The sequence below is a fragment of the Aspergillus welwitschiae genome (assembly GCF_003344945.1).
Source record: "Aspergillus welwitschiae strain CBS 139.54b unplaced genomic scaffold BDQ94scaffold_61, whole genome shotgun sequence".
Taxonomy (NCBI): Eukaryota; Fungi; Ascomycota; class Eurotiomycetes; order Eurotiales; family Aspergillaceae; genus Aspergillus; species Aspergillus welwitschiae.
In genome coordinates, this window is record NW_020798755.1 from 24954 (window position 1) to 51153 (window position 26200).

Consider the following 26200-nt stretch of genomic DNA (forward strand, 5'->3'; position numbering starts at 1 on the left):
CGTCATGGCGCAGGTGCGTCAGCCTTGTGCTGCGCCACGGCAGGTGCCACCGAACTGGTGGTGAAGCGCGGATCATGTGTTCCCAGCATAAACTTGACGATTGCCGGGTGGTTAAAACTGTAAATAGAATTGCTGATGACAGTTGCCTAATTGATTGCGATCATTATGATCTTATGCTCTCTCAACGATGGTTAATCAGTGTGACAAAAAGTGATAAGACCCAGAAAGTTCGCTCAACCTGGGAATCGAACCTCGGACCTTGTGCATGCAAAGCACACCTTAACCACTGGGCCAGTCGGGCACAACCATGGTTAGAAATTAGATCCTCTCCTCGAGCAGTTATATGGGGAAGAGAGTCGAACCCTGAACCCGGGTGGTCCCTGCCTGCTTGACATACTTTGTGGATCCTGCTAAACTCTTCCGATCCCACGGCACCCAAACTGGGGATCTTCAGAGGCGGTGCTCTGCTGCTCATCATGACTTCGCTCCGCCTCTCTTCGCGGAATAAATACCCTCGACCTTCTCCTCCCCTTGGAGCTTTCCCTTCTTTATAACAGATAGATTCTCCTCTCCTTCAGAAGCATCATGTATCCCCATCATAACCGTACGTGATGCCCCACAGTGTCCCCGCGTTCCTGCATCATGCTGATCGCTTCATCACAGGCCCTCCATATCCTCCTTACACAGGCCCGCCGCAGGGCTACAATCAACAACCGAACCCATCACCATTTCCTCCTCAGAACCAGCAACACATGGCCTCGCCGCCTTACCCGAACCAGCCTGGCTACCCTCCCTACGGCGCTCCACATCCCAATCAGCCTCCATATCCTAATACCCCACCGGGCGCTCCTCCAGGTCGACAAGATATGTACCACGGGGGTCCACAAGGGTATTCGCAAGGCTTGCCTCCTCCCCAAGGCGCTCCTCATGGACCTCCACAAGGTATGCCTCAAGGATCATTCGGTGCAGCACCTCCCTTTCCACCTCACCCCGCCGCTCCACCACACCCTCAACTTTATGCCCCGCTTGCATCCGTGCCATCGTTGGGCTACGTTCGAGGTCAACAAGCAAATGGAGACTTCCGACCCCAAGCCGATCAGCTCCGTCGCGCAATGAAAGGCTTCGGGACAGACGAGAAGACCCTGATTCAGGTTCTCGCCAAGCTAGACCCTCTCCAAATGGCCGCCGTACGATCCACCTACACACAGCACATCCGACGAGATCTCTACAAGGATGTCAAAGGCGAGACAAGCGGCTACTTTCGTCGGGGTCTCCTAGCCATCATTGATGGCCCGTTGCAGTACGATGTAGCCTGCGCCAGAGAAGCTGTCGAAGGCATTGGCACGAAGGAATGGCTTCTCAACGACATCCTTCTATCCCGGTCCAATGCTGATATGAACGCCATAAAGGCCGCTTATCAGCAAACATACCACCGCGCTCTCGAAAAGGACGTTGAAGGTGACTTGTCATTCAAAACCCGGAATTTGTTCTCCCTGGTTCTTCGCGCCACTCGACACGAGGAATCAGCCCCATTAGACCCGCAACTTATCGAAGCAGAAGCCAAGTCTCTCCATCAAGCAACGGCTGCGCGAATGGTCAACAATGTTGATGAAGTATGCGGTATAATAGCCAGGGCCTCGGATAACGAGCTTCGTGCTATCAATCATGCGTTCTATACCCGGTACAATATCCACTTGACCAAGCATATCGAGAAAGAGTTTTCTGGACACATGAAGGATGCACTGTTGCATATGCTCGGTGCTGCGTTGGATCCGGCCATGCACGACGCGGAGCAACTCGAAGACTGCATGAAGGGGATGGGAACCAAGGACGAGAAACTGGTGACCAGAGTAGTCCGCATACACTGGGCACCTGGGCACTTGGATCAGGTGAAACGGGCATATCGCCATCGGTTCCAGAAAGATCTTATCGAGCGGGTCAGGGGGGAGACGAGTGGTGATTACCAGCGATTGATGGTGGCGTTATTGCAGTAGCAGTACTTCCTTTGCTAGCGCTCTTCTTAATGTTTACTCGACGAAACAGCCATGGCTTACGACTGGGTACGGGTATGGTATGGTGCGGCTGGGTTTGTATTTGTAGTTTTCATGGGCGATGATAGACTGGGCTGGATGGCTACCTCTCGGTTCTTACTTAGTTTACTGGATGGCGGTGATTATCATCAACGCGAGTTAATTCTACTCAGCTAGTTCCCTTCAATAATGAGACCATCAAGATTGATTCTCTACTGTGAATCTAACCTATCATAAACTTTTATCTTCGATCTGGGTCGCCCCCTCCATTAGCACCTCAGAAGCCTCACACAGAAAACAGACTCTCATTAATAGATAGACAGTTGTACAGATATATGCATCAAAGCTAAGACATCTACTCAGAGCCTATAACCAAACTACTAAGCTCATAACCCCTTCCTCAGTCATCAACTCATTCATTCATTCATTCATTCATTCATTCATTCATTCATCACAAGTAACAACATATACTACATACAAACATATGTCATGAAACATCCCATCGTCAGTCAATGAACCATAAACGAACCGAGCGAAGAAAAACACAGAAACAGCAACAATATGCAATGAACCCGAACTGTCACCACCACCAACACCACCATCATCATCATCGTCTTAAACCACCTCCCCCGCAACAAACACATGCGCCCCCGGAAACAACCCCGTCAACCCAGCATAACACCCCCAGTACCAATCATCATTGATATTCTCTGCCTCAGTGATTTCTGCGCCGCGCGGAAACATCAATTCATCTTTGACTCCGTCTTCGGGGTACCATGACCACAGGGCATGGACGACTAATCCGACGCCGCCGTCGGGTGGGTAGCGGCGGGTGTTGGTCGGAGTCATCATCGTAGTATTAGGAGTGGTGGGGGGAGATGATATCTGTGAGGTTATAGCTGGGTTGGATGTGGTGAAGGGGGAAGGTGTGGTGATGGTGGGTGTGCTTGGTTCGGAGGACCGGTCACGATCACGATCACGATCACGATCACGGACACCGATAGTCCAGGGTCTAATGCGCGAGGCCTTTTTGCGTCGCTCGGAGCCCTCTTTCCAGCTCCAGTCGCCGGAGCCGACTTCGGGGGAGGCGATGGTGGAGTTGGAAGAAGAAATAGCGGTGATTGGGGAGGCTGCTGGAGAGGAGGGTTGGATGAGGTGGTCGTCGTTCAGGGCACGGCCGCCGACGAGGTCGCGGAGGACGACGCGGCGTTGGCCTTCTTCGTGGTCTTCGAAGCCGATTACCGCCATGCGATGGCCTTTTAGGCAGCGGCGCCAGCCGTTGTGGCCGTTCTCTTTACGGATCTTGCCGATGGCCACGAGGCGGAGGTAGCAGTTGGTGCAGATGTCGTAGTCGCCGTTGTTGCATTGGAGGCAGTGGAAGCGGGGAGTGGAGTCTGGGATTGGGTGTGTGCAGATGTCGCAGTTTGTTGCGATGGAGAGGATCTTGTAGGTTTCGAGAGATGGGGAGGGTGTGCTGTCGGTTGCGGTGGGGGATGGGTTGCTGTTGGGTGGGATGCGGCAGATTGGGAGAAGAGCATGGGTGCAGCATCGTCCTTGGTTCACGCAGCGGTTGCAAAAACCCCAGTCACCTTCATTGCACTGGTCACACTTCCAGTAACAGTCGTTGGCTGGAGATTGGCAGCTATCGCAGAAGAAGCCGGTGGTTAGTCTGTTTCCTGGGTCGTCGGTGGTCAGGACTCGTCCGTCTCGGTCGGAACGGTAGGCTGTGTCTGGTGCTCGACGGTACTTGCACGACAGTAGGATGTGCTGCTGGGAGCTGCGTAGTGGTGGGGGATGGCCGCTTGAAGAAGCGATAATGCGTTCAAAGCCCGCTTCTGCCGATCTTGCGAAGCCTGCCCATTCGAGACATCCTTCGCCGGTGCGATAGCACCTCAAACACAGGTTGTATTTGCCATCATTGCATTTGGGGCACTTCTTGTGTAGATCGTATTGTATCTTCTCCTTGCCACATCGGTCGCATGAAATAGACGGTTCACTGAACGTGATAGCAGAGCGAGGCACATTGGACCGAGATGAAGATGGTCGAGATCGCGTCTCTGATCTACCGGTTCCTCCAACTTCTGCCACTAAGGAACTGGTCACAGGGACGACCATCCCAGGGCTCGCTGGCGAGGAACCAGTGTGTGTGTTCTGCTCAAGAGCTGCAACCACTCGTGGTGAATCGATGGATAACCTCCCCGGGGCTCGTCGGATGGCACGTTCCCTGGTGCCTTCCACCCAGATGTTCGGAGTATTCTGCTCAGACGCCGTAGCACGCCGAGACCGTGGCACGGATGAATCCGTTCGCACTCGGGCAGCCTGCGAATTCCGGGGTCGATCAGTAATCACATCACTAGACGACCGCGCTGCAGGCCTCAGCGTGACCTCCGATGAAGACGCAGGATTCGCAGGCACAGGAGACGTTCGCCGGCGACTGCTGCCCTGATCCGACAATCGTCTCTGATGACCCGAAGCTCCATTGCGTGCCACAAGCGGATCTAGCAGATACGGTCTCGACACAGGAGGACTCCGACTAGACTCGGTCGGCGTAGAACTTTCCTGTGGTCTCTGCGTAGACTGCGAGCGAGCCCGAGCCCGTGACGACGGTTGATGTGTCTCCCGAACCTCCAACCGTTGCTGCGAGCGAGACCGCAATCTATGCCTCCGACGATAAGCATCAGCGATGCGCTCACTAAGCTCCTCTTCCTGCGCGGGAGCCAGATTATCCAAGTCGATATCATCCAGCAGCCCCTCCTCCAGAATCTGCCGTAGAATCTGGTCCTGTATCGTTTCCGTATCCGACAGACTCAACAACGACCGCAAACTAGACTGATGCTCGATGTGTCTATTGCGTTCCGAAACAGTCTCCCCCTGCCGTCGCCGCGCAGCACGCTCCTCCTCACGCCGTCGTTGTCGCGCCCCATCCACATCAGCACTCGAATCCGTGCGACGAGTCCGCGACGACTGCCTCGACCGATAACCAGTAGCAGCCGTAGTATCTCTCGTCCGAACCCGACTCTCCTGCAGACTCAATTCCCTTACCTCCTCCAACAACCGCCGATCCTCATCATCCGACGCATCGCTCCCCCGTTCAGCCGAAGGCAAAGTAGGAAACACCGAATCACCATGTTTATATCTCCGCGCAATTTCCTCCTTCTCCTCAGCCGACTTATCCCGGTCGGGACTCGCCGCCAAAACCATATCCAGTAATGTGGTGACGGTAGCATTAGGGCGGGTTTCGCGGACAACCGCGCGACAGGACGGACATGTGAACCGGACGGATGATGATGACCGGGCGCGGGACGCTTGTGCAGAGAACCATTCTTTGAGACAGGAGCCGCAGAAGGTGTGCAAGCAGTCCAGGAGGGTGAGAGGCTGGTAGAGCAGATCCGTGCAGATCTGGGGAGAGGGATGAGTTAGCCGTTAAACTTTATTAAACTGCAGAGAAACAATCCGAGTATTCCTCTTTTTGCTTCTGGCCTGTCCAGCATCTACTGGGAATAATTTCCGGCCAGTTTTGGCTAGTCGATCAAAGCAAGGGGACGGTGAGATATTCGTGGGCGGGGAGTCGCAGACCGCATTCCGCAAATCTCCCCACATGATGGAGGAATGGAATGGATTAAACTTACCGAGCAGGTGAGTTCTTTCTCCAGGTCCCCTAGACCGGGACCGGGGTGGGGGTCGGTCGACATAGGGATGCTGGTTGGAGAAGAGAAGCTAGATAGATGTGTTGGAAATATTGAAGAGGAAGAGAAGAAGCGAAGGATGAAGAGAAGAGAAGAAGAAGTAAAAGGTAATTGACAGGGCGAGTAAACAGGCGGTGGTTGGAGAGCGAATCAATCGATCGGGCGTCCCGCGGGTCGATCGCGGCTCGGATCCACTGAAGAACCAAGTTCATTAACCATATCATTTCATCATTCTACACAATCACTATAATCGCTAAAATGGAACAAGATACACGACTATTCTGCTAATACACTCAGTCCTTGCCATATCCCTCCTTCTCCCAAAACCAATGATACAAACTCTTCGCACTACCATCATCCTCGACATAATCCCCCACCATCTCCGCCGTCTCATTCGAATCCGCCAAATCACTCGAAGTCATATCGACCGTCACACCCCCAGCCTGGTGACTCAGGACTTCCTCCGTGCCACTCCGCGTTCGCTCGGCCAAATCACGAGCACCCTCACGGGCAGCATCAGCAAATTCCTCCGCTTGTTCGCGAGCTCGCTGAAGCAGCTCCTCCGGCGTAGGATACCTCCGAAGCGCAATCAACAAAAGATAATAACTCTTCACAATAGCCGAATACACCGCATCCTTCGCGAGCATCGTAAACCCATGCGAGAAGAAGCCCTTGAGCACCTCCCCGGGTAGCCCGGCATAAAGCGCAGCAACACCTTCAGTGCGCGCAATCGCAACCACAGTACTGACAATCGCCGGCATCAACGACACCCCTTCATCCTCCTTCTTCTCCCCATCAGAAGTCACCGTAGTCTGACTCCCCGCAACTTGCGCCCGCGTCTTCGCCATCGAAAACGGATAAGTCACCGACGAGGCAATCGACTTGCTGACCGCCGCCAAGAAGAACGTCGCCACAGCAGACGGTCTCTTCTGCCGCTGATTCCTCGGCAACAAGGCATACTTGAACACAGCGTTCAAGAAAAACGTAATCGACGGATTAAGCGTCAGTATCAACGACGCCGAATATCCAGACCAAAACCCCCGTAGTCCCTTCTCAGCCCTAATCCGCGCAGCAATCTCCCTCGTACCACCATCAACAGAAGCCTTCGCCGTCTGCTTCCTTGCCACAATATTCGCCAACGGCGTCGTAAACAACTTCGCAAACGCCCCTGCCAGGACCCCCACCGCTAACTCATCTAGCACCGGTAAAACCGTATGTTTGCTCCGGCGCGTATTCCCAAACCGGGCACGTATCCTCCGCTGGCGAAAGAACTCGTACGCAAGGAAGAAGAGAAACGAATCCGCAACGGATTTTATCGTATCTTGCGCTAGACCCGTGTAAAAACTGGTGATGCCTTCCTCGGCGTAGATCTTGCGAGCTGCGTCAATGACGCTGGTATATTCAGCATCCGACTCCGACTCTGTACCCTTTCTGACCTTCTGCGTCTGCAATCGCGTAACGATCAAACTCAACGGATACGTAGCGACGTTCGAGAGTGCGGAGCCGACTGCACCCGCGACGGCATTACCCAGCGCCGGAAGTGCAGGCCCGCTGAGAGCGGCGCGCTTCCAGTCTAGGTTCGGCTGGCGTTCTTCGTATCGGTGGTAGAGCTGGAAGGAATCCTTTTCATATCAAGATTCTCATTAGCATTCTTTCTATCCCATCCCATAAGAATAAAAGGAACATTTGATGACATCATTGATAGGAACTTACCAGCTCCGAATCATACTCCACCTTGTATTCTGACATAGTGATTCAACGCGTCTTATGGGATATTCAAGTAAAAGGTAATTTGACTTCGAAGATGATAAGTAGTAAGGGGGAGAGAGAGAAGATATTCTTCTATTAGTAGTGTGCAAATTGACTATTATCTAGTCAAGTGACTGACCCGATAGGACAATCAACGCTGGATGGCTAGCTAGAAGATGCATGTCGGGTGTGCATCAGACCACCCAGTCTTGCACAGCTCCTGAGTTCTAGCAGGTAGTAGGCAGGTAAGATACAGTGATATATGATATGATGTGATGGGTGCTTGTGCCGACCGAGGTTAGTTCTTCTCTCTGTGCTACCGCATGCTTCCAGACCCTTACGTCATGTGGGAGGTGGCCTGTGCGGGGTGACATGTGATCGGGTGATTCTCTGCTTTGTACAGACTACAAGATTCCTAATTATATGCCTGTGCTATAATCATATTACGATTAGAAAAGCAGATAGCGAAGAATAAGTATCAGCGATCATTCACGTGATATTTCGTCCATCAAGCCTGAAAAGGCCGTCTAGATACAGTAATTTCCGATCCATCCATCCAGACCCCATTAACAAGAAATAAGAGAAATTGTAGAGTATCAAACCCGTGGACATAATCCAGTCCAATTAAAGAAAATCCCAGTCATCCCTAACCCCAATACCATAACGAGTCAAGAAAAGAAATAACCCCCAAAAACCAGAAACGAAATGCACGGCGGATCCTGTCGGTCTAGTTCCACCGCCAGTAGAAGATTCAAGACCAGAGACGGCAAACACCAAAACAGTGATCCTTTCGAATGGTTGAAAGCAATTTAACCACCGAAACCGTACAGGGTACGGCCCTGGCGCTTGAGGGCGTAGACAACGTCGAGGGAGGTGACGGTCTTGCGCTTGGCGTGCTCAGTGTAGGTGACGGCATCACGGATGACGGACTCGAGGAAGGACTTGAGAACACCACGAGTCTCTTCGTAGATCATGGCGGAGATACGCTTGACACCACCACGGCGAGCGAGACGGCGGATAGCGGGCTTGGTGATACCCTGGATGTTGTCACGCAAGATCTTACGGTGACGCTTGGCGCCACCCTTGCCGAGACCCTTGCCTCCTTTTCCGCCTGTAAAAGAATGTTAGTATGTGTTGAGTGATATTTTGTTTCATCAAGCAATAAGAGTATGTGAGGGTGGGGTGAAGATCAGATGAAATCTTGGACACGACGCGTGGGCGTGACAGGTACGCGGTCACGTGTCGCCAGGGGTGCATCATCAAGATCATCCAAGATCATCACCACCATTCGACCCGAGAGTAGGGTAACGACGAGGGACTAGTAGTCGAAGCAAGTAAAGAGGATAAAATACTTACGTCCAGTCATATTGCTGAGATGAGATTAATTGATGGAAGGATGAAAGAGATGGAAGATTGATGGAAGTGGTGGGTGGTTTGGCGTGACGCGTTGCGGGCCGGTCGCTGAGAGGAAGAAAAGAGTCGAGAGAGAGCGAAAGAAGGTGGCGGAGAAGGAGGAGCCACCGGTTTATATAGGTTTCGCGGCGCGGGCGGCAAGCGAGAGCGTGATTTCGCTGCTTTGCCCCTTGGAGTGAATGACTAAGCCCCAGAGGGTGATCTGGAAGGGTCAAAAGCAATGGAGAACCCTGATTGGCGGGCCGCGGGGGTGAAAAAGGGCGTTATGAACGACCGCTTTCGAGGTGGTGATTTTGCGGGTTGCGGGTTGGTGCTGTTCCCGCTGGGGACCGACTTCTGCTGCTGCCCGCGCGGCTCAGGCCGTAAGGCTGCGGGTCCATCACGTGAGACTCGGCGGCCGGATGTCACTTCCTCGCCAGTATACAATTTTGAATATTCGGAACTCGACTCTCTACATCGTGTGGCAACTTTCATCTCTCGCAATCTAATCAATTGTATTGTGTACCATTGCATAATCTGGATAGCAGCTACACGCGCTTCACGGACCCTCCCTGGAGCACAGCAATTCGAATAAAAATGGGAACCCATGCACCACCCACCCTAAGCAAACTCGCAGGAATCATGAGCGTAGAGAAAGAATTAAGACATAAGGTACAGGAAACAAATAATTCAGGCTCCGAACACCATACAGAAACTCATCATTGACGGAAGTAGATGACGAAAAACAATGATGCAAATGCGTTAGACCACTTCAATGCGAACACTTTTCCTTGCTTCGCCTCCTCGCTTCCCTTGGAAATGCTGCGCATGAACCTACCATGCATTCCATCCACTCAGCACAGGTAGCTCCGGTAAATAACTGACAAGAATAACTGGAAAGGAAAGATACAAGACATCAAATCGTAATCGTTACTGTAGCAGAATCGTAGCCGCCGCCCAATGTATTGAAGAAAGCCCCCCCCCTGTGTTGTATAGGTAGAAAACGATGCGCATCCCAGCATAACGTAAGATCCCGCGGTTTATAATACATCGCAAAGGATCCTCGTTGATACCGAGGCAAGCGCGTCAATGAAAGTTGAGTCGAATATTGGAACGAGGCGGCTTCATGGCGACACCAGGTAAGCAGGTCAAATTGACAACTGCACTGGGGTTTCGAAGTTTCAAGTCATGCTTGATAGACTTCAGAATGCTTATCCCGCGTGGGGAAAAAAAGAAAGAGGAAGAAAACATAGAAATAAAAATTGCCGTGGCATCCATCAATGGAGGGACACAAGAGACACGTTAAAAGCAAATGACGTTCGCGTGTGATACCGTATGCTGCGGGGTCTAAAGCGATTATGCATCTTCCTTCATCCTTGGATGATAGCAGGTGTCTGCGTATCCTTCAAAAAGCTGTTCTGCATAGGCTGAAGGTATCCATATCCGATATGGTTCGGTGACGATGGAGCGGCAGGAGAGTGTCGAGAATCGCCACCATAAACCGCATCCATGCGAGGAGATGAGCATGGAGACACCGAGCTGGAACTGCTACTAGAGCCCGACCGGGTCTCATAGTCCGGACTTGCCGTGACAGGACCGACTGCACCATTTGGGTAATTCATCGATCCGGATCCGAAGAAACAGTATTTATCAACCAACTCTTTGTACACCGACGACTCGCGATGCGGCTTGCCAGAAACGATGGTAGAGGGTTTATGGTGGTCTGGGGACCCCGGCTGCTGGCTACCTCTGCTAGGCAAAGGCGCGTTCTCCTCCTTCTGGCTTGTTCTCCGTTCCGACGAATGGCTATGACTACCATGCGACGGAAGTTTCGATTTTGCTCGAGCTGTCAATGTCGTGCGATCGTGAGTAGGCTTGGTCCGCATAGCTGCCGTCAATGAGGCTTCGAAATCGTAGCGATTCCCAAACACCTGGTGGTTTTGCTTATCGCGACGGATCGGAGCAACCAATTCAACGTCATGCGGATCATCATCAGCCAAATGCTCCTTCTTGCCATTTGTTGGTGGGTTGCCAAACGAAATGTACTTGTCCATCTCAGACAACGCATCAAATGAAGGCGGCATTGAGTGTGGGCGGCTGATAGATCCAGCAAAGCTCCTGCTCCTCGGCAAATTTGTACGAGGACGCGTTGGTGGAGCCTGGGCCTGGGGCATTTCTTTTGGTACTCTGCGAAAGTTGACTTGGTAGTTTTCTGAGTTGTTGTTGTCCCAATACTCCTCTCCAGCAACATTGTAGCGAACGCAGATAAACATGGTTTTCCTCTCCAAATTTGCCTGATCATCCAGCCGGATACTAAAAGCAAACCTATCATAGCCATCCTGAATAGGCTTTCGTCGAGGGTCGTCATTGTACTCAGCGGAGACTTCAGAAACAGTCTTCCAATTATCAAGAGTGAACCGAGCGGCAACGTGCTTGTGGAAAGCCAGGTTGGCAACCCCAACGACTCCGATCATGGTGTTTTTATCCGAAGACAAGTGCAGGCGTTCCAATCGAACGCGTTGCTTAGCCCGAGAGGAGCTGTCTTTGGGGAAGTTCGACAGACCCAGCTCCCACTCAAAAGCGGGCATGTCCCGATGACCCTTCTTGAACGGAAATTCCTCTGCTGTGTCAAAGTCCTCCACTGGTGATGTGTCGGCACTCACGGCTTGAGGCTTATCCAATTGTAGAAAATGACGAATATGTTCCAGCTGAGCGTCGAAGTGAACAGCCTTTGCGTAAGTTGGAGTCCCCGGCATGCTAGATGGGCGCCGCCGAGCCGAAGGTGGGCGAAGGGCTGGCCTCACCAGTTCTCCAGACTTCTTGCGGACCATGGGATGCCTGACCGGGGGCTCATCATCTCTGTCACTTTCTTCTGGAGAGCTAGTCAAAGCCTCCTCCTGCCTACGGTCAATTGAGGTTTCTGTAACCGATCGAGAGTGGGATATTTTGCGAGCCTCTCTGGAGAGGGGGGGTCGTGGAGGTTGGACTGGGCCACCAGCAATGGCTGCCATGCTCGATGAGGGCTGAACCTCCGACGACTGCCTCTCCGGTGAAGATACTCGTCTCTGTTCAATGGACCTCACCGCAGCCTCCAATCTCTTCAGCTGGAGCCCGTCCTGGGATGGGTATGCCGCCTCTTCATCACTTGAATTGTTGGCAGATTCAGGTGGTGAGATCAAAGCCCCAGGAGGGATGACAGCATCACTTATGGGAGGTGGCGACGTTCGAATACTGGCATGCGGGTCGCTGACATGATCCACTTTGAAACGACCGTCGGGCTCTGGAAAGACAAACACCTTGCTACTCGAAGGGCTTCGTCGGTGCCTTCGCACATAAGAGGTGGAAGAATACGAACGAGGCAAATGCTGGCGTTGAGGATGAGAGACGACAGCGGTGGGGGAGCTAGGACAGGATTGTGGAGTGAGTTCAGAGTGTTCAATGTGCTGCGCAGAAGGCGACGTCTTCAACGGCGCAGTGTATGGCATCCGGCCGGGATTGCTTGTATAAGCAGACACAACAGCGGGCAACGAGGTGGAAAATAAGGTCGACAGGATGATGAAGCTCGTTTCAGGAAAGGTCTTTATGAACAGAAGGCTTCTAGTCCTGAGAAACGGCGTCTGTTGTTATATTCTGATTCCCCACGTTAGCCAAAGTGTGGAGGCGGCGCCTGGAAGCGATATCAAACAGTGGCGAGGATGATGAGCAGCAGCATTGCCTCCACATGGGCGATCATATCAAGGAAAAGGAAGATGGAGGGCTGGTGTTGCAAATCATGCCAGACGGTCGGTAAAAGAAGACAAGAAAGTGGTGTGACTGGTAGGTCAGGGTGTTCCAAGGTATCAGAAGGAGCGTTGGAGGCAAAGCCGGGGGGGGGCGCGCGGCGGAGGGCGGATACAGCCAACAGGGTGTTACGAGACAAAAAGATCCCGGGCAGTGGCACAGATGGCAGCAACGATCAAGATCCCAGACACACAAATCATCGCTTGGATTGAATTGGGGGCAGTCGGGGGAAGAATAGGCATGCGATAAGAAGGATGGATTCAAAAATCAAAAGAAAGGGACGACGATTCAACGGCACACTCACCTTGCGGACTCGACATCTAGTATGGACTGATCGTGGAAGAAACTACAAACATGGAAGAAAAGAACAAGAGGAACAGAGAAGACAAATACGAAGCTGGCAGTGTGTCGAACAGCCGAGCAAGGAGTAGTATCAAGCACAGTGAAGAGGGATTAGATACAAAGAAGTTCGTGGTGAATCGAAAGAGAAACGGGTGATGGAAGGATGGGTAATGGAGTATATGAGAAGGTGACGGAGTGGAGAATGAGGAAAATATTAGGGTAAGCCGCACTTGACGGGGAAAGTAAAAAAAATAAAAAAGAAAGAAAGAAAGAAAACTAATTTAGAAAAGGTAAAAAGAAAAATCAAAAACAGAAATAAGCATGGAAGTTGGAAAAGAAAAATGAAAAAGAATAAAAAAAAAAGGATGGTCCTCTTAGGAATGATATTGATAAGGGAGCTCGGACGTCAAGAGGGATCGAAGGCAAGGAAAATTCGGTACGTCCTGGTAAAGTTGGTAACCTTCAGCCAGGGAGGGGCAAAGACTGAAGGAAATGCACTGCTCGGATTTCCCCTCTCCGTTCAACTCGGGGGGGGGGGGGAAGAGGGACTTGCTTTTCCCCTGAAGGTGAAATGAAATATACCAAGTTAGTTGAAAGGGAGGTCTGTTCACCTTGATTTTTAATTTTTTCGTCTTTTTATTTTCCTATCTATTTATTTATGTATTTATTTATTTATTGTATTTACTCGCATGTATTGTTTTGCTTGTCGTCTAGCATGGCCACCCCTCTTCTCTTACTCTTCTTTCATGTCTAGGAAGGGAGGGAGGGGGGGAATGTTTTGTGATGACGACCGTTGGAAGAGCTTCCCACTAAAGAAGAAAAATGACGAGCAGAGAAGATTCCCTGCCGCGTTGCCGCCGTACCCGGAACAGGACGGAGGGCAGTGAGAAGATGATGATGGCGGCGGGCGGAGGTGGTATTAGCGGTAAATACGGGTGCTGGGACGCTACTAACCAACTTAAAATAGGCGATCGAACGGTCTGGGACTGGAGACGATCCCTCGTCGGCCAGTCAGTGCGTTCCGGCCCGGTGGGTCCTTGGAAAGCCATATCTCGGTCCTGCCTGTAGAAAGTGTCGTATGTCGAACTGTCCGGTAGCAAATTGTCCCATCATGGAGGGTGGTGATTGTCTGATTGATTGATTGAAAAAAAAAAAATGAAACCCTGCCCGGCTTTTTCGCCTCCCCGATCGCGCATTCTTGCCCGCCCGGTACCTTGGGCCCGGATGGCATCATTGGCTGCTTATCTCCCTATCATATTCTCTCCTTTGGCCTCATGGATGGAAGAAAAGGACAATCAATATCAATGAATACTACCATCGTAGTAGAACAACCATGGATTGTTTGTGGTTTCCACATAGATAAGACGGACCCATGTTATAGAATAGAAGGGAAAGCACCTAATCTGTCCACAGTACATGTGGCTAAAGGTGGAGGCCAGGTGATCTTCAAGGCTGCATGTCCGGAGTATTCCAGTCCACTTTGTCTCTGTCGGTATGTGTGTAACGATGTATGTGCTACTTTAGTAGGATGTACGTGCTCACTAGGAATGCCCAGGATCAAGGCATACGTGCATCCTTCCGGTCTTTCCCTTGATGTCGCCATACAAATTGATGACCTCCTTTATTATACATTAAGTAATTTAATTTTTATTCTGGTTCATTGCTTTCTTGCCCACTCCGCCATTCCCTCATATCTACAAACTTGATGAGACAGACCCGTTCCCCTACGTAGTAGCCTCTGGTGATCCCTTTCCGGAGGATCTCTTTCTTATCAGGAGATGATTAGTTGACTTGATCTGTTCCATGGAAGCACTTATCTCACCGATAAGCCAAGTTTGGTCCTGAAGCCGTCCGCGGCCGAACATGTTCAGCAGTGAAAAGTAGGTAGGACTAATTAGTGAGTCTAGGTACCTCCGACCGTGCGGTTTTACGTATGGGTAATCATGGTCCCCACCCCCAGCTTTCTCTCTTCTCACACCCACTCTCTTCCTCTCTCTCTCCTCGTCCAATTCCTCTGGTTTCTTATCCCTCTCTGTTTCTTCTACCTTACGGGTTGTTTCCAGCCTTTCAGGCCCTCCCGTAGCGCCAGTCTAAAAAGTCGCCACCGCCCAACCAACGGGACCGGAAGTGGTTTTTCACTAAGGAGGCCTGGACGGTCTAGAGGCAGAAATGTTGGGGAGGCTAGTGAGTATCAAGCTAGTACTAAAAGTCAGTCAGTCTGTGGGTGGTATCTAGCGATCGGTCGGCCCATTAACTAACCACCAACTCCACTGAATGTCTGACATAAAGTAATCTGAGGATATATTAACCTACGTTGGTTGACTAGCGGGTTTAGTTAGTACGATTATAATTATAACTTCTCCTGGGATGAATACGGTAGGTTTATTGACTGATGCGCAACCTACATAGGACGCACATTAGTAGAGCGTAACGCCAGGGGGGGGGAGAAAGAGTGGATTGCGGATGCAGACCTGTCCCTTTGCTTTGTCAGTGCGCGCACGTTCACACCCACTCTCTCTCACACACACACTCACACACATCTCTCTCTTGTCTTGTCTGTCCTGCAACATCCCATGTTTTGCTTGCTTTTCTTGAGACACACTTGTGGTCTTCGCACGAGGGTTGGTCGATCACCAACTTCTCCGCCTTTCAAACTTTTGAGGATAGACATTCGAGACATTCTAGACTGTCTCCTTTTTCTTTGCTTTTTTCTTCTTCCTTTCACCGGGGCAGGTCCTCCCCAAATGCATCTTTGTAAGAAGTCTGCATTGCAAGGCTCAGCTTCAGGATGGAAAGTATCTAAATTTTCAGCCACATTGGTCGACTTTCAAGCTAAAAATTGCTACAAGTGGTTTTTCTTTTATTTTTTATAACATGCTGATGGAAGATTGGCGCCGTCTTTGTTACTTTTCTGGAGGGACGCGGGGGCTAGGGCCGAAGCGGCTAGTATTTGTGGTACCCACACTGGAGGCAGATTTACTAGACTAGTATACGGAGACTGGGTTGGGAGTGGATATGAATGGATAGCTGCCCGGTCGCTTAGCGCTGCTCCAACGACCCATTTCCAAGGCACCTTGCCAGTATGACATCAGAAAAGATACTTTTCCCTGAGGGCCAACCTCAACTTGATACTTTTCCTCTCTTCCCCTTCCTTTCGCTTCCTTATCCAATTCCCATCGAATCGCGTTGTCAGGTCAGTCGTCATGCTGGAGGTTTGCACGGACCATGGGAGAATTTAAAAGACTTATGCTGCAGCACTGCCTTGATCTGGCCAACCGAGTGTCCGCGCTATTCTGCAGACGGAATTGATGGACCCCCCCAGAGAAGTAAAATGAAAGGAAGTTGGCTGTGCGCACAATTCTTGGCTTCTGGCATCGGGAGTTTTAGTGACCTGGTCGACGTCGCATTTCTTGGCTGCCGCTGCGCATGGACGCTTAACATTATTATCCACCACCCATTTCCCAAATGACTTAGGAAATTTTTGTATGGATTGTATGTAGGGGAGGAGAAACAGCAGCAGGTATCCTTATCATCCCAAGCAACTGGTGCAACGGGCTTGCATAGACATCGGGAGTTGATAATGCACGCCCCTTTGATATTGAGCAATTTCGGTTTCTAATCGAATCTTCAGATGAGTGTTGCATCGCTTGTGTAACGGCCTATGTCGGAGAGAACCACCCCGGTCCGATGCTTGGGCTCTTTTTTCCCTCTCTTTCTCTCTCCCCCTTTCATCTTTCGTCGAGGGGACTAGTTCAGTGACTAATTTCAGGGTGCATTTGTTGCCAGAGGGCTATTCGGAGGATGACTGGCTCTGAAGCTGCTGTTCTCGCCCCCATCGCGGAGACTGATGCCTGCGGTAGCCTCTGGTCTAGAAACTGCTAGGTCTCATCTAGTAGGAATCCGCGACGCTTCGATGCCACGGGCCTATGGGCTCCTCCCCGTCGCACGACTAGCATCGGGCGAGCGCTTGTCTCACTTTTTCATCCGGTCTTATCATGGCTCGACTCACCGCACGGCAGGGGCGGCCCCCCCTGGCCGACCTTAGTAGTTCTCAACTCAATTCCTGCGATAGTATCAATTGGCTGTGTCTCTGATTCGCCACCGGCATGCAAGCCACAGCGGATAGTCATGAATTGGTGGCCCATATGCTGGGTGCCATGATGGAAATCATATCGGCAGGATCTGGACGCTCGGTGAGAGGACATTAGTCGGGTGGTGGGGTTGACAGTGGTAGAGAGAAAGATATCTTGAAGCCACCGATCTTGGCTAGACGGGAGCGATGATCGGGCCTCGTTCGATGGGAAGTCATGTACGAATGCTGTTCCGAACGCGTGAGATCCGGATGGCGCTGTTCTCATTCGACCGCCGCCGGCAGCTCTCGTGCAGCTGCAGAACCGCGCTAGTGTGGCTCCTCCCCTCGTCGTCTCAGCCTTTCGCCTTCTCCTTCTCCCTCCCTCTCCATCTTAGCTTGGTCCATCAAAGCCTATCACTACTGGTCTTGTTTGCTGCTTGATAGGAGTTTATCTTATGGTCTATCTTATTTTTAAACAGCCTACCGCGCAATCGAGGGGAAATAACACTAGATAAACAAGGGGAAGGCTGGTCTTACGGCTGGTCAGATCACACTGCAGAAGAAAGCGAGCAACAATGCCTTTCTTATTCGAATCCCGCTAGAACCTCTCGAGATAGTTGACGTGCGTGCTCCTCATCTCCGACCAAACGCCATCAACGCCCCTTGAAACTAGCTGAGTTTGAGCACTGACAGGACTAGGCGACTAGTTTCTGCCTTCGACTGACGCTATAACGGCCGGTCGAGCGCCCGAGCGGGTAATCGGCGCCGATTAGCACAGCCGTCCTCCTTGATCGACAACCCACGTCCCCCCGATTTCAAGCCCCAGCGTTTGAGGTCCTCGTTCTGCTCCTCTTTTCGCTACTTCAACAAAGATACACGCTCCCGAGGACATTAAACTTTGTATGAAATTGGACGTGCATATTGCTAAAGGCGGTCAGGGAAGTTTATACCGCTCGTATCTACTTGAAAGCCGGGCGGGGAAGCTCGCTGCTAGCGGCAGGGTGCAACATAACGGATGTTAGATTGGCTCGTGGGCCAGCTCAGAAACTCTTATCGCACCGGCCCACCGCGGGCACTCTGCACGCAAACGGGCTGCTCTTCCTGTCCGATAACCGCTGCGGTCTCGACCCATGGGCTGCGTCGCAAGCTTCTCAACTCCGCACTCTGTCCCAAGAGCAGTGGGGAAGCGGTGCCGCACACGATGGCTGGCACAGCAGAACCTCAGCTGGAGACCCCACGGGGAAACCGATCTCCGCGCGAGCCTGCTTGCGTGCTTGCGTGCTTGCTGCGTATCTGTGTTGATGTCTTGTGATCAGTAGAATGCTGCCTCTATCGATCATTCATCGCGACTACTCTAGGGACTCGCATGGTGACGGCTATGCTGTGCATCCCGATGCAGGAACTCTCCTGTATACTATTGATAGGCCGCTGCGGCTATTGATTCATCGGTATCTTGCTATAATCTCCCCACTGACATTTCCGATGAACAATAGCATGCTTGGCACGGGCATCACCTTGTCAATACCCGATGGTCGCAACTTCATCCGTAGCCGTGATACTGAACATACAGTAGCAAAGCTTCTCAGAGGGATCACGTTCCGTTTCACCATGCAGCTCCTGACCACCTGATTGTTGATCGCCAGGGTACGGCAGAGGAGTCGATGCAGTTCTGCTGTGGATTCTAATCGCTCCTAGGCCCTTGGCTTAAGGGACTTGTGGGGTTCTCCCCAGTGGGCATTGCTCGTGGCTCATACGGATCCAACAGGTTTACGCAATTCGTATCGGCCCGCGCGGCTGTCTATTCATGTTGGGGTGCCAAACACAGTTCAAAGCAGCGTGAACTGGTGGGCAAGTACCATCATTTCAGCATCTATATGGCGCACATGAAAGCTGTCAAACACGGATCGGTCGGAGAACTATACCTGCGTTGGAAATCTGGCCGTGGTGTTAGGTGTCAATGCCACACAGGGCAAGCTCACTCGCATTAGCAACGTTCCACGCAAGCATGAGCGAGTGATAGCACAGCATACGATCCACCAGGCGGTTTCCGATCACCCCGACTGCGCCCTACCAGTATCTTTCTTGTGTACACATGACAGCCATACCCATGACCGACCTAAGCTAAGAGCCACGTCCCTCCCCGCTCTTCAGATTTACCTTCATCGAGTGATATCGGATGATCCGATGCCAATTTCGGGGGCACCCCATTAGCCCGGGTGTAGGTCCTCCGCCGCACAAGCCGAGTAGTAATGCCACTGGGCCGGGGTCCGTCGAGCACAGACACTACCCTGGCCAGTGGGAGCGAGCGACGGGGATGTCAAACATGCCATTGACTCGGCCTAGGCACTGTCCGAGCGCGCAACCCCTCAGTGGACAACAGCCCACGACATTCCCCTCTTCCAGAGGCAGTGCTATTGGGTATCTGTTTTGGGGGCCCAGGGTGGACTAGTATACCGATGAAAACAATGTTACCGGTGAAGTAACAGGAGCATCTGGTTCTAGATCCCAACACGCCCCGATTCACAATGGTAAGTTCAACTCATTTCCTCTTCCACCACAACCAGAGACTACACAGCACGTCGCTCAACCCTTGCCGCGAATTCAGCTCCATTTGATGGACATTGCGGGGTACGAAGCACACAGACCGGACAACCCTGGTCCGCCAACTCATAACCATGTGCGACCATCGCGGTATCGAACCTTCTCCGCGGCCGTCCCAGTCCCCATGCGACCACACATGTTCAGATAATTTTCACCACTTCACTCTGCCCCCTCTCACACCCCGATCACGAGCCATGGCACACACACCCTCTTCAACAAGTTCCAGCGAACCAGCAACAATCCTGATACAACAAATCCAATGGATCAAGCATTACACCCAGCAAGTTCGAATGTCCTTCTTACCTATCTATCTTCCAGAACCTGTAGAAGGATTCGACTACTCTCACAACTCATACCAACAGGCAAGGTAATCTCTGCGACAGCCACGAAAGCACATCGACGTAAACCAGAAAGCAAATATCTACTCGTGCATCCTCAATAGCACACACATTAACGGTATAGTTAATATCCGTCAAAGCCACAAAACGCACCCCAACGTAGTCCAAGAAAGTTAACTCAGCACTTGCTACCATTAGCCACCACCACTTCTATCATGATTTACATAGCCATTTTACCATCGCCACAGACAACACCTCTCTCCCTGTCTCTATTCGTCTCCATTTGTAGATTCACCATCCTGCAAGAGCAATCCGATCGGTCGCTCGCTCTCCCACCTCGCCACTAAGACTTAGACTAGTAGATTACCTGAATAACATCACAAACAAAATATACCCCCTTACTTACTGTATGTCAGTCTGTGATGTAGTATATCCGTCTGCCACAGTGGCAATGTCACCTCAGCTCTACCAACTAATAGTTATCATATTACCAGTTTCGTATGTAGGTACATTAACAGCCAGGAGTACTAAGTACTAATCCGAATCCGAATCCGTTCAACCACTGATCTCATATTGACTCAAAGGCTGATATCGGTCGGTCGATCGGGCGGGCGGGCGACATTACGATCGTGATATCAGCAGGGGGATAGTACTTATGCAATGACTGACAGGATCAATATATTCTGTTTTCGAGCGATTCACATCCTTCTGAAGAAAATAGTAAGATTCTGAAGATTCAGTAAGGGATGAAGGTACTCACAGATAGATAGTATCAGGACCGGAAATATTATTGCCTGATCTGATGCATGGTATCTTTTGATACTGGATTAAGTTATGATTATATTATCTTGTTCTAACTTGCGAAGTGCCAGATAGTTAGTACTAGGGTAATTGGTAATACAGATGCCTGGAATAGGCAACAGCATGGATGAGAAGGTGGGTAGATATGTTACGTTTACTGATTCATGTGTGTTGTATGTATATGATGGCAGGTGTCACGAATATAGTCAGGGTCGTAGTCAGATTTGGAATTTGGATTGAAAGAAATGAATAAGTACCATTTTACCCATTAAGCCTGCTTTATGGAGGGGGAATAAACGAAACAAGTACCATAGGAAATTCCAAGTCAAAAGAAGTCAACGCCAGATTGATGAACTAAATATAAATTAATAGCGTAATGTTCAGACAGCCGCCCCAAGTCCAGCTTTAAGACTGAAAGTTGATCCAAAATAGCAGTTGAAATTAAAAAAAAGCAGTACATGCACAAGGTATCATGTTCATAATCAATCAAGCAATCAATCTGGTTTTGTCTTTCCTGGACCCTTTGACTCCTGTGCCGTAAGAGTGACAGACATCATTACATAGGTTGTTGGTTGGTTGGTTGGTTGTTTGTGTAACAATAGCGACAGCATTATCATAAAGTCATATCATATCGGTCATCACATAGATTAGGTCATGAGCATCACTGCTACACACTTGCTGTTCGTCGCTTTTCGCTCGGTTTCTGTGCATATGCGATCCACAGGCGGAAGCCGGTGCCGCGCTGTTGGCATTCGCGAAGGATCTTCCTGTCAGACCAGATGCTAAGGGCAATGTCGCCGTTTGGGAGCACAGGAATTTCATAGCATCTGGTGTACCACCATCGACCGACTTTAGCAACGATCTTCCGAATGGATTCGTCGTTTGAAGGCGAGGGGGAAGGGTCAGAGAGGAGATCGCCTAGAGATAGGTCCGTGTCGTTGGAGGAGGACTTTCCATGCGCCCTTGCTTTCGCTTTGGCAGCTGTTGACAGGCCTGTAAGGGGGGATACAGTGGTGTTCGGGGAGGTCGTTGCGAGTATGGTGGATGGATTCGATGACGAGGTGGAAGTCGAGGACGCTGATGATCGAACGATCATTCCAGCGACAGGGATCCGTACCATGCATCGTCGGAGGTTGTCAAACTTATGCCGTCCTAGCAGCCGTTGAATGCTGTCGCTTGTAGGTTTGAGGCTGATGTTTGGGTCGGATATATACGTCCGTTCTTTCAGGGTCCTCACGGCTTTTCGCGTGCGGATTCCCATGTTCACCATGTCCAGGTCGAGGATACTCATTTCCAGATAGCCGCCTGCGCGAAGGACGCGCTTGCATTCAGAGATGATGTTATCCTGCGCCTTTTCGGAACAGGCAGCGGGGAATCGCAGAACGGCCACCGCGAAGAAGCCCCTTGGGAATGGCAGCTGATCATCGAGACTCGCATGTTGAATGGTGTGGTGGTTATATGGAGGCTGCCACGCTTGTGGGTGCTTGGATGCAATTGGTTTTATTCCGTCAGTAAGACTGTATACATCCGCGTTCGGATATGTCAAAGCACAGTAGAATGACCAATCATCATTTCCAAGTCCATCAACCACCAGGATACGCTCTTTGTCTGACCCTTTGGCATGGTTGTGCGCGGGACTGAAGAGCACCCGCCCAAAGGATAACCATCGGCTTGTCATCAGAGATCCGGATCGGATATTGGTGTGAGCAGTGGGCCCTTCACGATCGCGTTCTGCGATATCGAAGAGGACGGTGTTGCGCTGTCGGCAGATCTCGAAGCTCGGTGATGTAGCCAAGGCTGGAGAACTTAGCAAGCCTGATTGTTGTTCGACTATTGGATTTGGTGCCAATAGCCTGTCCTCTGCCTCCTTCTCCACTACGCTGCTCTCGCTTCGATCGTCACAGTAACTAGCGATAATTTCACTGTACGAAGGCTGGGATGACGGGACCAAAGACGAATGTAGCTCTGCAATAATTCTGGACCGTCGAAGCCTGACAGAGCCAGTGCTAGATCTGGGTGATGAAGCCGTAAGCTCGACTGCAGGTTTCTCAGATGGCGTAGACATCTCTGGTGCCTCGTTGATTTCTGCTTGAAGTGTCTTGCTCGCCATCGTGGCTAGCTCAAGCTTGCGATCTACCTCGGATTCGGATTCAAAGAGCGTGCTTGTCGTTTGCGGAGAAAGCACATGGTCGATAAAGTCATCATATTCACCCCATATTTCATCCTCGGTTAACTCAGTATTAGGGCCTGGAATGACAGCTGTGACAGCAGCAAGGCTGTCAGAGCCACTAGAAGTGGACAAAGTGGAGTCTTTTCTGGGTGAGAATCTCATGAACTCTTCTTTGGAGTAAGGTCCTGCAATGAAGTCTAAGACACTACCCTTCATGGGATCCTTGAAAGGGTCTGTGAGGTCAAACTTGTAGTCGGATTTGCCAGAAAGTGCAGGATAAAGAGGGCTCGGAGTGAAAATCGGTGAGAACGAGATACCACCAGCGTGTTCAGCAACCGGGGCAGTCAAGGACGGGGGTGATTGAGCCACACTGAATGGCCTCGAGAAGGACTGCACAGCCGGCTTATGCGGCCTCTCGCGCCTTGAGACTACACGCGGAATACGCCCAACGGACGTCAGGCGACTTTGACGCTCTCCCTCCGGCTTTTCCTCTGGGCTCTGTGGTATCAGGCTTTTGTTGAAGTAGACTTTCGGCGACTGAGGCTGATCCCGAAATATGGCATCATGCAATTTGGGTGGCGAGGGTAGAAGAATGGATTCTGGTGTTTTCTTGATGTTCAGAGCAGCTGGTACTTCCACTGGGGAGCTGAGTTCGTCATCTTCGGTGGGTGGTGAGTTCTCAACGTTGTGTACGATTTCCTCCAAGGGGTCAGAGTCCATGTCGATTAGAGCATAGTGCGCAATTGGTCGGTGTGCAGGCGCTTGAGCAACTGTCGCATGAAGATGAGGAGCAGTACGGGATTGGATCTTTCCTTCTGCCTTTTCGGGTTCTTGCTTTCTCTGAAAGAAAATCCACTTCAAGCCCAGGCCTCGCTTCGTCTGTTTTTGTGGAGTTTGCGTCTCTTCTGGTGCTCTGGAACGCGTAGGATGGACTTCAAGGTTCGATTGATGTAAGTCCTGGATTGAAGAAGCTACAGGCGCTTTTGTGACCTTCGGACCTGTCTCCGGGCGAGAACATGTCACCCTCTGCTGTTCAAATGATATCTGATGCTTCATGCCCTTAGCTGTCAGCTCCGATGAGTCTGTAGATGCTCGAGAACTAGCCAGTGTCTCTGTAGAGCAACCAGGAGATTCGGAAATTATAGACGGCTGCGTCAGGTTTGAGGTAGATGCTGTACTGAAACCACTTGTACTTTGCTCGCTTGGCCTCCTCTGAGAAGCAATCCCATCCACATTCCCACCTCTGATAATCACTGGCTCAAGGCGATCGAGCAAAAAGTCGTCAAGGTCTAGCTCCGGCCGGCTTCTAGTGCTGCCTTTGCTACTGGCAACAGACTTAGGGCCGCTTCTGGTTGTGCTAGTTGACCTTGCTCGGCTAGTGCTACTGCTCACGCTTGATCTGCGGCCACGCTGTGCATATCTGCCGTAGCCTTCATGTCCCGTCCCAGCAGCAGGTCCCTTACGAGCTAAGCGACCTTCACTCCGCGTATCCATGTCAGGTTTCGACCTTTTTGTAAAGAGGCCAAGACCTCGTGACTTTCCTGGGCCCACAATATCATGCTGTGGCCTCTCTTCCTTTGCTGGTTGGCGAGGTGACTTTCGTGATAACTCCGGCGATGCTGGTGCATGGGCATGAGAGGGAGCCCTTGCGTGCAGCGAGTCGATCGAGGTGGCTGCAGACCTATTTAACCCTGGACGCCTCTCCAGAATGGGGGATCTCTCAATTGAGTCTCGCCTTTTGTGGCCTGTCACCGTTTTGGGCGATATATTGCTCTGTACCACAGGTGACGGTTCCAGTATCAATTGGTGAGTGCCTTCCCTGGTCGGCCTTTTGGGTATCTGAAGAGGCTTATCAATTAAGTCTGCACGTACTTTATCTGCGTTAGACATGATTCGTGAGACTGTTTTCTCTACTTTTTGTTCAGCCTCAGCATTTGGTTTCTCTTTGGTCGAAAGTCGTCGAGTGCTGCTTGTGGACGTCTTACGGGGAAGGTGGCTGTAAGATGCGTTGGTAGTGTTCGTTGTGCCGGTCTTCGCCGGAAACTGTTTTGTCTCACCCTCAGTAACGAATGTCTTTGCTCTAGTGCTCTGGTCCAACAATGGGGACTGTGTTGCGCCCGACCGCGCTCGGTCACTTGCTGGACTTGCCTGCTGTGTCTGGTGAAAGAGCACCGGAAGTCGACTTTGGGATGGACTAGGTTGCCTTAAGCGTGGAGCTTTTGCAGAATGAACGATTCCTGGTGAATAGGAAGATAATGTAGTTGGAGTCGAAGTCCTACTCCACACACCCGGGGATTCTGAATATCTTGTGGAAGGACTACTGGCGGACGGGATGATCGGAGTTGGGGGTGGTAGGTTTTGTGTATTGATAGTGGTCCTGAGGCTTGCAAGTTCCTTCGGACCGGTATGGACGTGAGCTTGCGGTACGATGCTCGAAAGATTATCCTCCGAAGCCATTGGCGACGCTGAGACCGAATGCTTCGTAGCGAATTGTAAAGAGGCGCTCTGAGTCGGCCCAATGATAGGAAATTTTGGTATAATCACATTCAGCTTCTCAGGTCGTATCCTCTCCAAGCTTGGTTTACTTTGTGCAGTATGTTGACCGATTGTCGGCGCCTTCCTCCGCAAGACATTGCGCGGTCGACCGGGAGCAGGGGACCTCTTGTCGGTGTCAAGGGCATTCAGGGGCTCAGCAGCCATGTGGAAGGGTTGGCGAACGCCTCCATCCGGCATTGGATGCAAGGGTGTCGGCGGCAATGGATGCGTGGCTGTTCGTGGAGGTATCGATGGACGAGCATGCTGACCGGCCGGGATCATCGAAGGGTCTGATCGTGCGACACTGTGACGATTTCCCTCAGCACTGGACACCGATGACGCTCGGATGGCCCTAGTCGAGGGAAGCGTCGGTCTTGGTATCTGCGGCCTGGGCAATAGCTGGGCAGGGGCGTCGTGAAGCCGAGCTGAGGCCATCGCGGGCGACGATACGCTCCGGGACTGGCTGGCGACATTCTTCAGTCGGGGTATTCGACCGCCGTCAGACTTGTGCGACGACATGGTGTGACCTGGGTCCAGCCTCCAGTTGTAGTCCGAAGACCAACGATCTAGCGATAGAAGTAGGACGAGGTAGACAGGAAATCATTCCGTCTGATGATATTTATAGCCGACGTGAACGCTACCAGCGATAAGGCTTGTGAGCTTTCATTGAGCCAATGCCAGCAGCTGGAGGATGACTTACCCTT

At 51.3% G+C, this 26200-nt stretch overlaps 12 protein-coding genes and 1 pseudogene across 13 annotated transcripts; 6 read left to right on the forward strand and 7 right to left on the reverse strand.

Moving 5' to 3' along the window:
• Positions 1-111: 111 nt before the first annotated feature.
• Positions 112-2244, forward strand: BDQ94DRAFT_154029 (uncharacterized protein). The gene is made up of 2 exons (XM_026768237.1): positions 112-604; positions 664-2244. The coding sequence occupies exons 1-2, from the start codon at positions 586-588 to the stop codon at positions 1992-1994; spliced, it is 1350 nt and encodes a 449-aa protein (XP_026620379.1). The 5' UTR covers positions 112-585; the 3' UTR covers positions 1995-2244.
• Positions 231-301, reverse strand: BDQ94DRAFT_t261 (annotated as a pseudogene). Its single transcript has one exon. The product of its transcript is annotated as a tRNA-OTHER (tRNA).
• Positions 2245-2645: 401 nt separating the features above from the next.
• BDQ94DRAFT_163679 (SH3 domain protein) lies at positions 2646-7465 on the reverse strand (the record flags this gene model as incomplete). The annotated part of the gene is made up of 4 exons (XM_026769793.1): positions 2646-5429; positions 5660-5747; positions 6044-7338; positions 7430-7465. The coding sequence occupies 4 exons, from the start codon at positions 7463-7465 to the stop codon at positions 2646-2648; spliced, it is 4203 nt and encodes a 1400-aa protein (XP_026620380.1).
• A 476-nt stretch (positions 7466-7941) lies between these two features.
• BDQ94DRAFT_154035 (histone H4) lies at positions 7942-8945 on the reverse strand. The gene is made up of 2 exons (XM_026768238.1): positions 8822-8945; positions 7942-8576 (listed from the first exon to the last, which is right to left on the reverse strand). Exons 1-2 carry the CDS (start codon positions 8829-8831, stop codon positions 8275-8277), a joined length of 312 nt encoding a protein of 103 aa, XP_026620381.1. The 5' UTR covers positions 8832-8945; the 3' UTR covers positions 7942-8274.
• Positions 8946-9098: 153 nt separating this feature from the next.
• On the forward strand, positions 9099-9452 carry BDQ94DRAFT_163680 (uncharacterized protein; the record flags this gene model as incomplete). Its single annotated transcript, XM_026769794.1, has 2 exons — positions 9099-9261; positions 9403-9452. The coding sequence occupies 2 exons, from the start codon at positions 9099-9101 to the stop codon at positions 9450-9452; spliced, it is 213 nt and encodes a 70-aa protein (XP_026620382.1).
• Positions 9453-10053: 601 nt separating this feature from the next.
• BDQ94DRAFT_117314 (protein phosphatase regulator GAC1) lies at positions 10054-13064 on the reverse strand. Its single transcript, XM_026763697.1, has 2 exons — positions 12942-13064; positions 10054-12474 (listed from the first exon to the last, which is right to left on the reverse strand). Exon 2 carries the CDS (start codon positions 12340-12342, stop codon positions 10228-10230), a length of 2115 nt encoding a protein of 704 aa, XP_026620383.1. The 5' UTR covers positions 12343-12474; positions 12942-13064; the 3' UTR covers positions 10054-10227.
• Positions 13065-13641: 577 nt separating this feature from the next.
• On the reverse strand, positions 13642-14213 carry BDQ94DRAFT_184943 (uncharacterized protein; the record flags this gene model as incomplete). The annotated part of the gene is made up of 2 exons (XM_026774763.1): positions 13642-14037; positions 14142-14213. The coding sequence occupies 2 exons, from the start codon at positions 14211-14213 to the stop codon at positions 13789-13791; spliced, it is 321 nt and encodes a 106-aa protein (XP_026620384.1). The 3' UTR covers positions 13642-13788.
• Positions 14079-15154, forward strand: BDQ94DRAFT_154038 (uncharacterized protein). The gene has a single exon (XM_026768239.1). The coding sequence runs from the start codon at positions 14254-14256 to the stop codon at positions 14683-14685; it is 432 nt and encodes a 143-aa protein (XP_026620385.1). The 5' UTR covers positions 14079-14253; the 3' UTR covers positions 14686-15154.
• Positions 14805-15237, forward strand: BDQ94DRAFT_184945 (uncharacterized protein; the record flags this gene model as incomplete). Its single annotated transcript, XM_026774764.1, has 1 exon — positions 14805-15237. The coding sequence occupies exon 1, from the start codon at positions 14923-14925 to the stop codon at positions 15235-15237; it is 315 nt and encodes a 104-aa protein (XP_026620386.1). The 5' UTR covers positions 14805-14922.
• On the forward strand, positions 15186-15900 carry BDQ94DRAFT_154041 (uncharacterized protein). The gene is made up of 3 exons (XM_026768240.1): positions 15186-15380; positions 15451-15456; positions 15514-15900. Exons 1-3 carry the CDS (start codon positions 15372-15374, stop codon positions 15850-15852), a joined length of 354 nt encoding a protein of 117 aa, XP_026620387.1. The 5' UTR covers positions 15186-15371; the 3' UTR covers positions 15853-15900.
• A 367-nt stretch (positions 15901-16267) lies between these two features.
• On the reverse strand, positions 16268-16623 carry BDQ94DRAFT_163684 (uncharacterized protein; the record flags this gene model as incomplete). Its single annotated transcript, XM_026769795.1, has 2 exons — positions 16268-16448; positions 16523-16623. 2 exons carry the CDS (start codon positions 16621-16623, stop codon positions 16268-16270), a joined length of 282 nt encoding a protein of 93 aa, XP_026620388.1.
• A 462-nt stretch (positions 16624-17085) lies between these two features.
• Positions 17086-19039, forward strand: BDQ94DRAFT_163685 (uncharacterized protein; the record flags this gene model as incomplete). The annotated part of the gene is made up of 7 exons (XM_026769796.1): positions 17086-17172; positions 17982-18171; positions 18226-18346; positions 18410-18460; positions 18640-18695; positions 18783-18847; positions 18884-19039. 7 exons carry the CDS (start codon positions 17086-17088, stop codon positions 19037-19039), a joined length of 726 nt encoding a protein of 241 aa, XP_026620389.1.
• Positions 19040-21458: 2419 nt separating this feature from the next.
• On the reverse strand, positions 21459-26015 carry BDQ94DRAFT_175698 (uncharacterized protein; the record flags this gene model as incomplete). The annotated part of the gene is made up of 1 exon (XM_026772544.1): positions 21459-26015. One exon carries the CDS (start codon positions 26013-26015, stop codon positions 21459-21461), a length of 4557 nt encoding a protein of 1518 aa, XP_026620390.1.
• Positions 26016-26200: the final 185 nt, after the last annotated feature.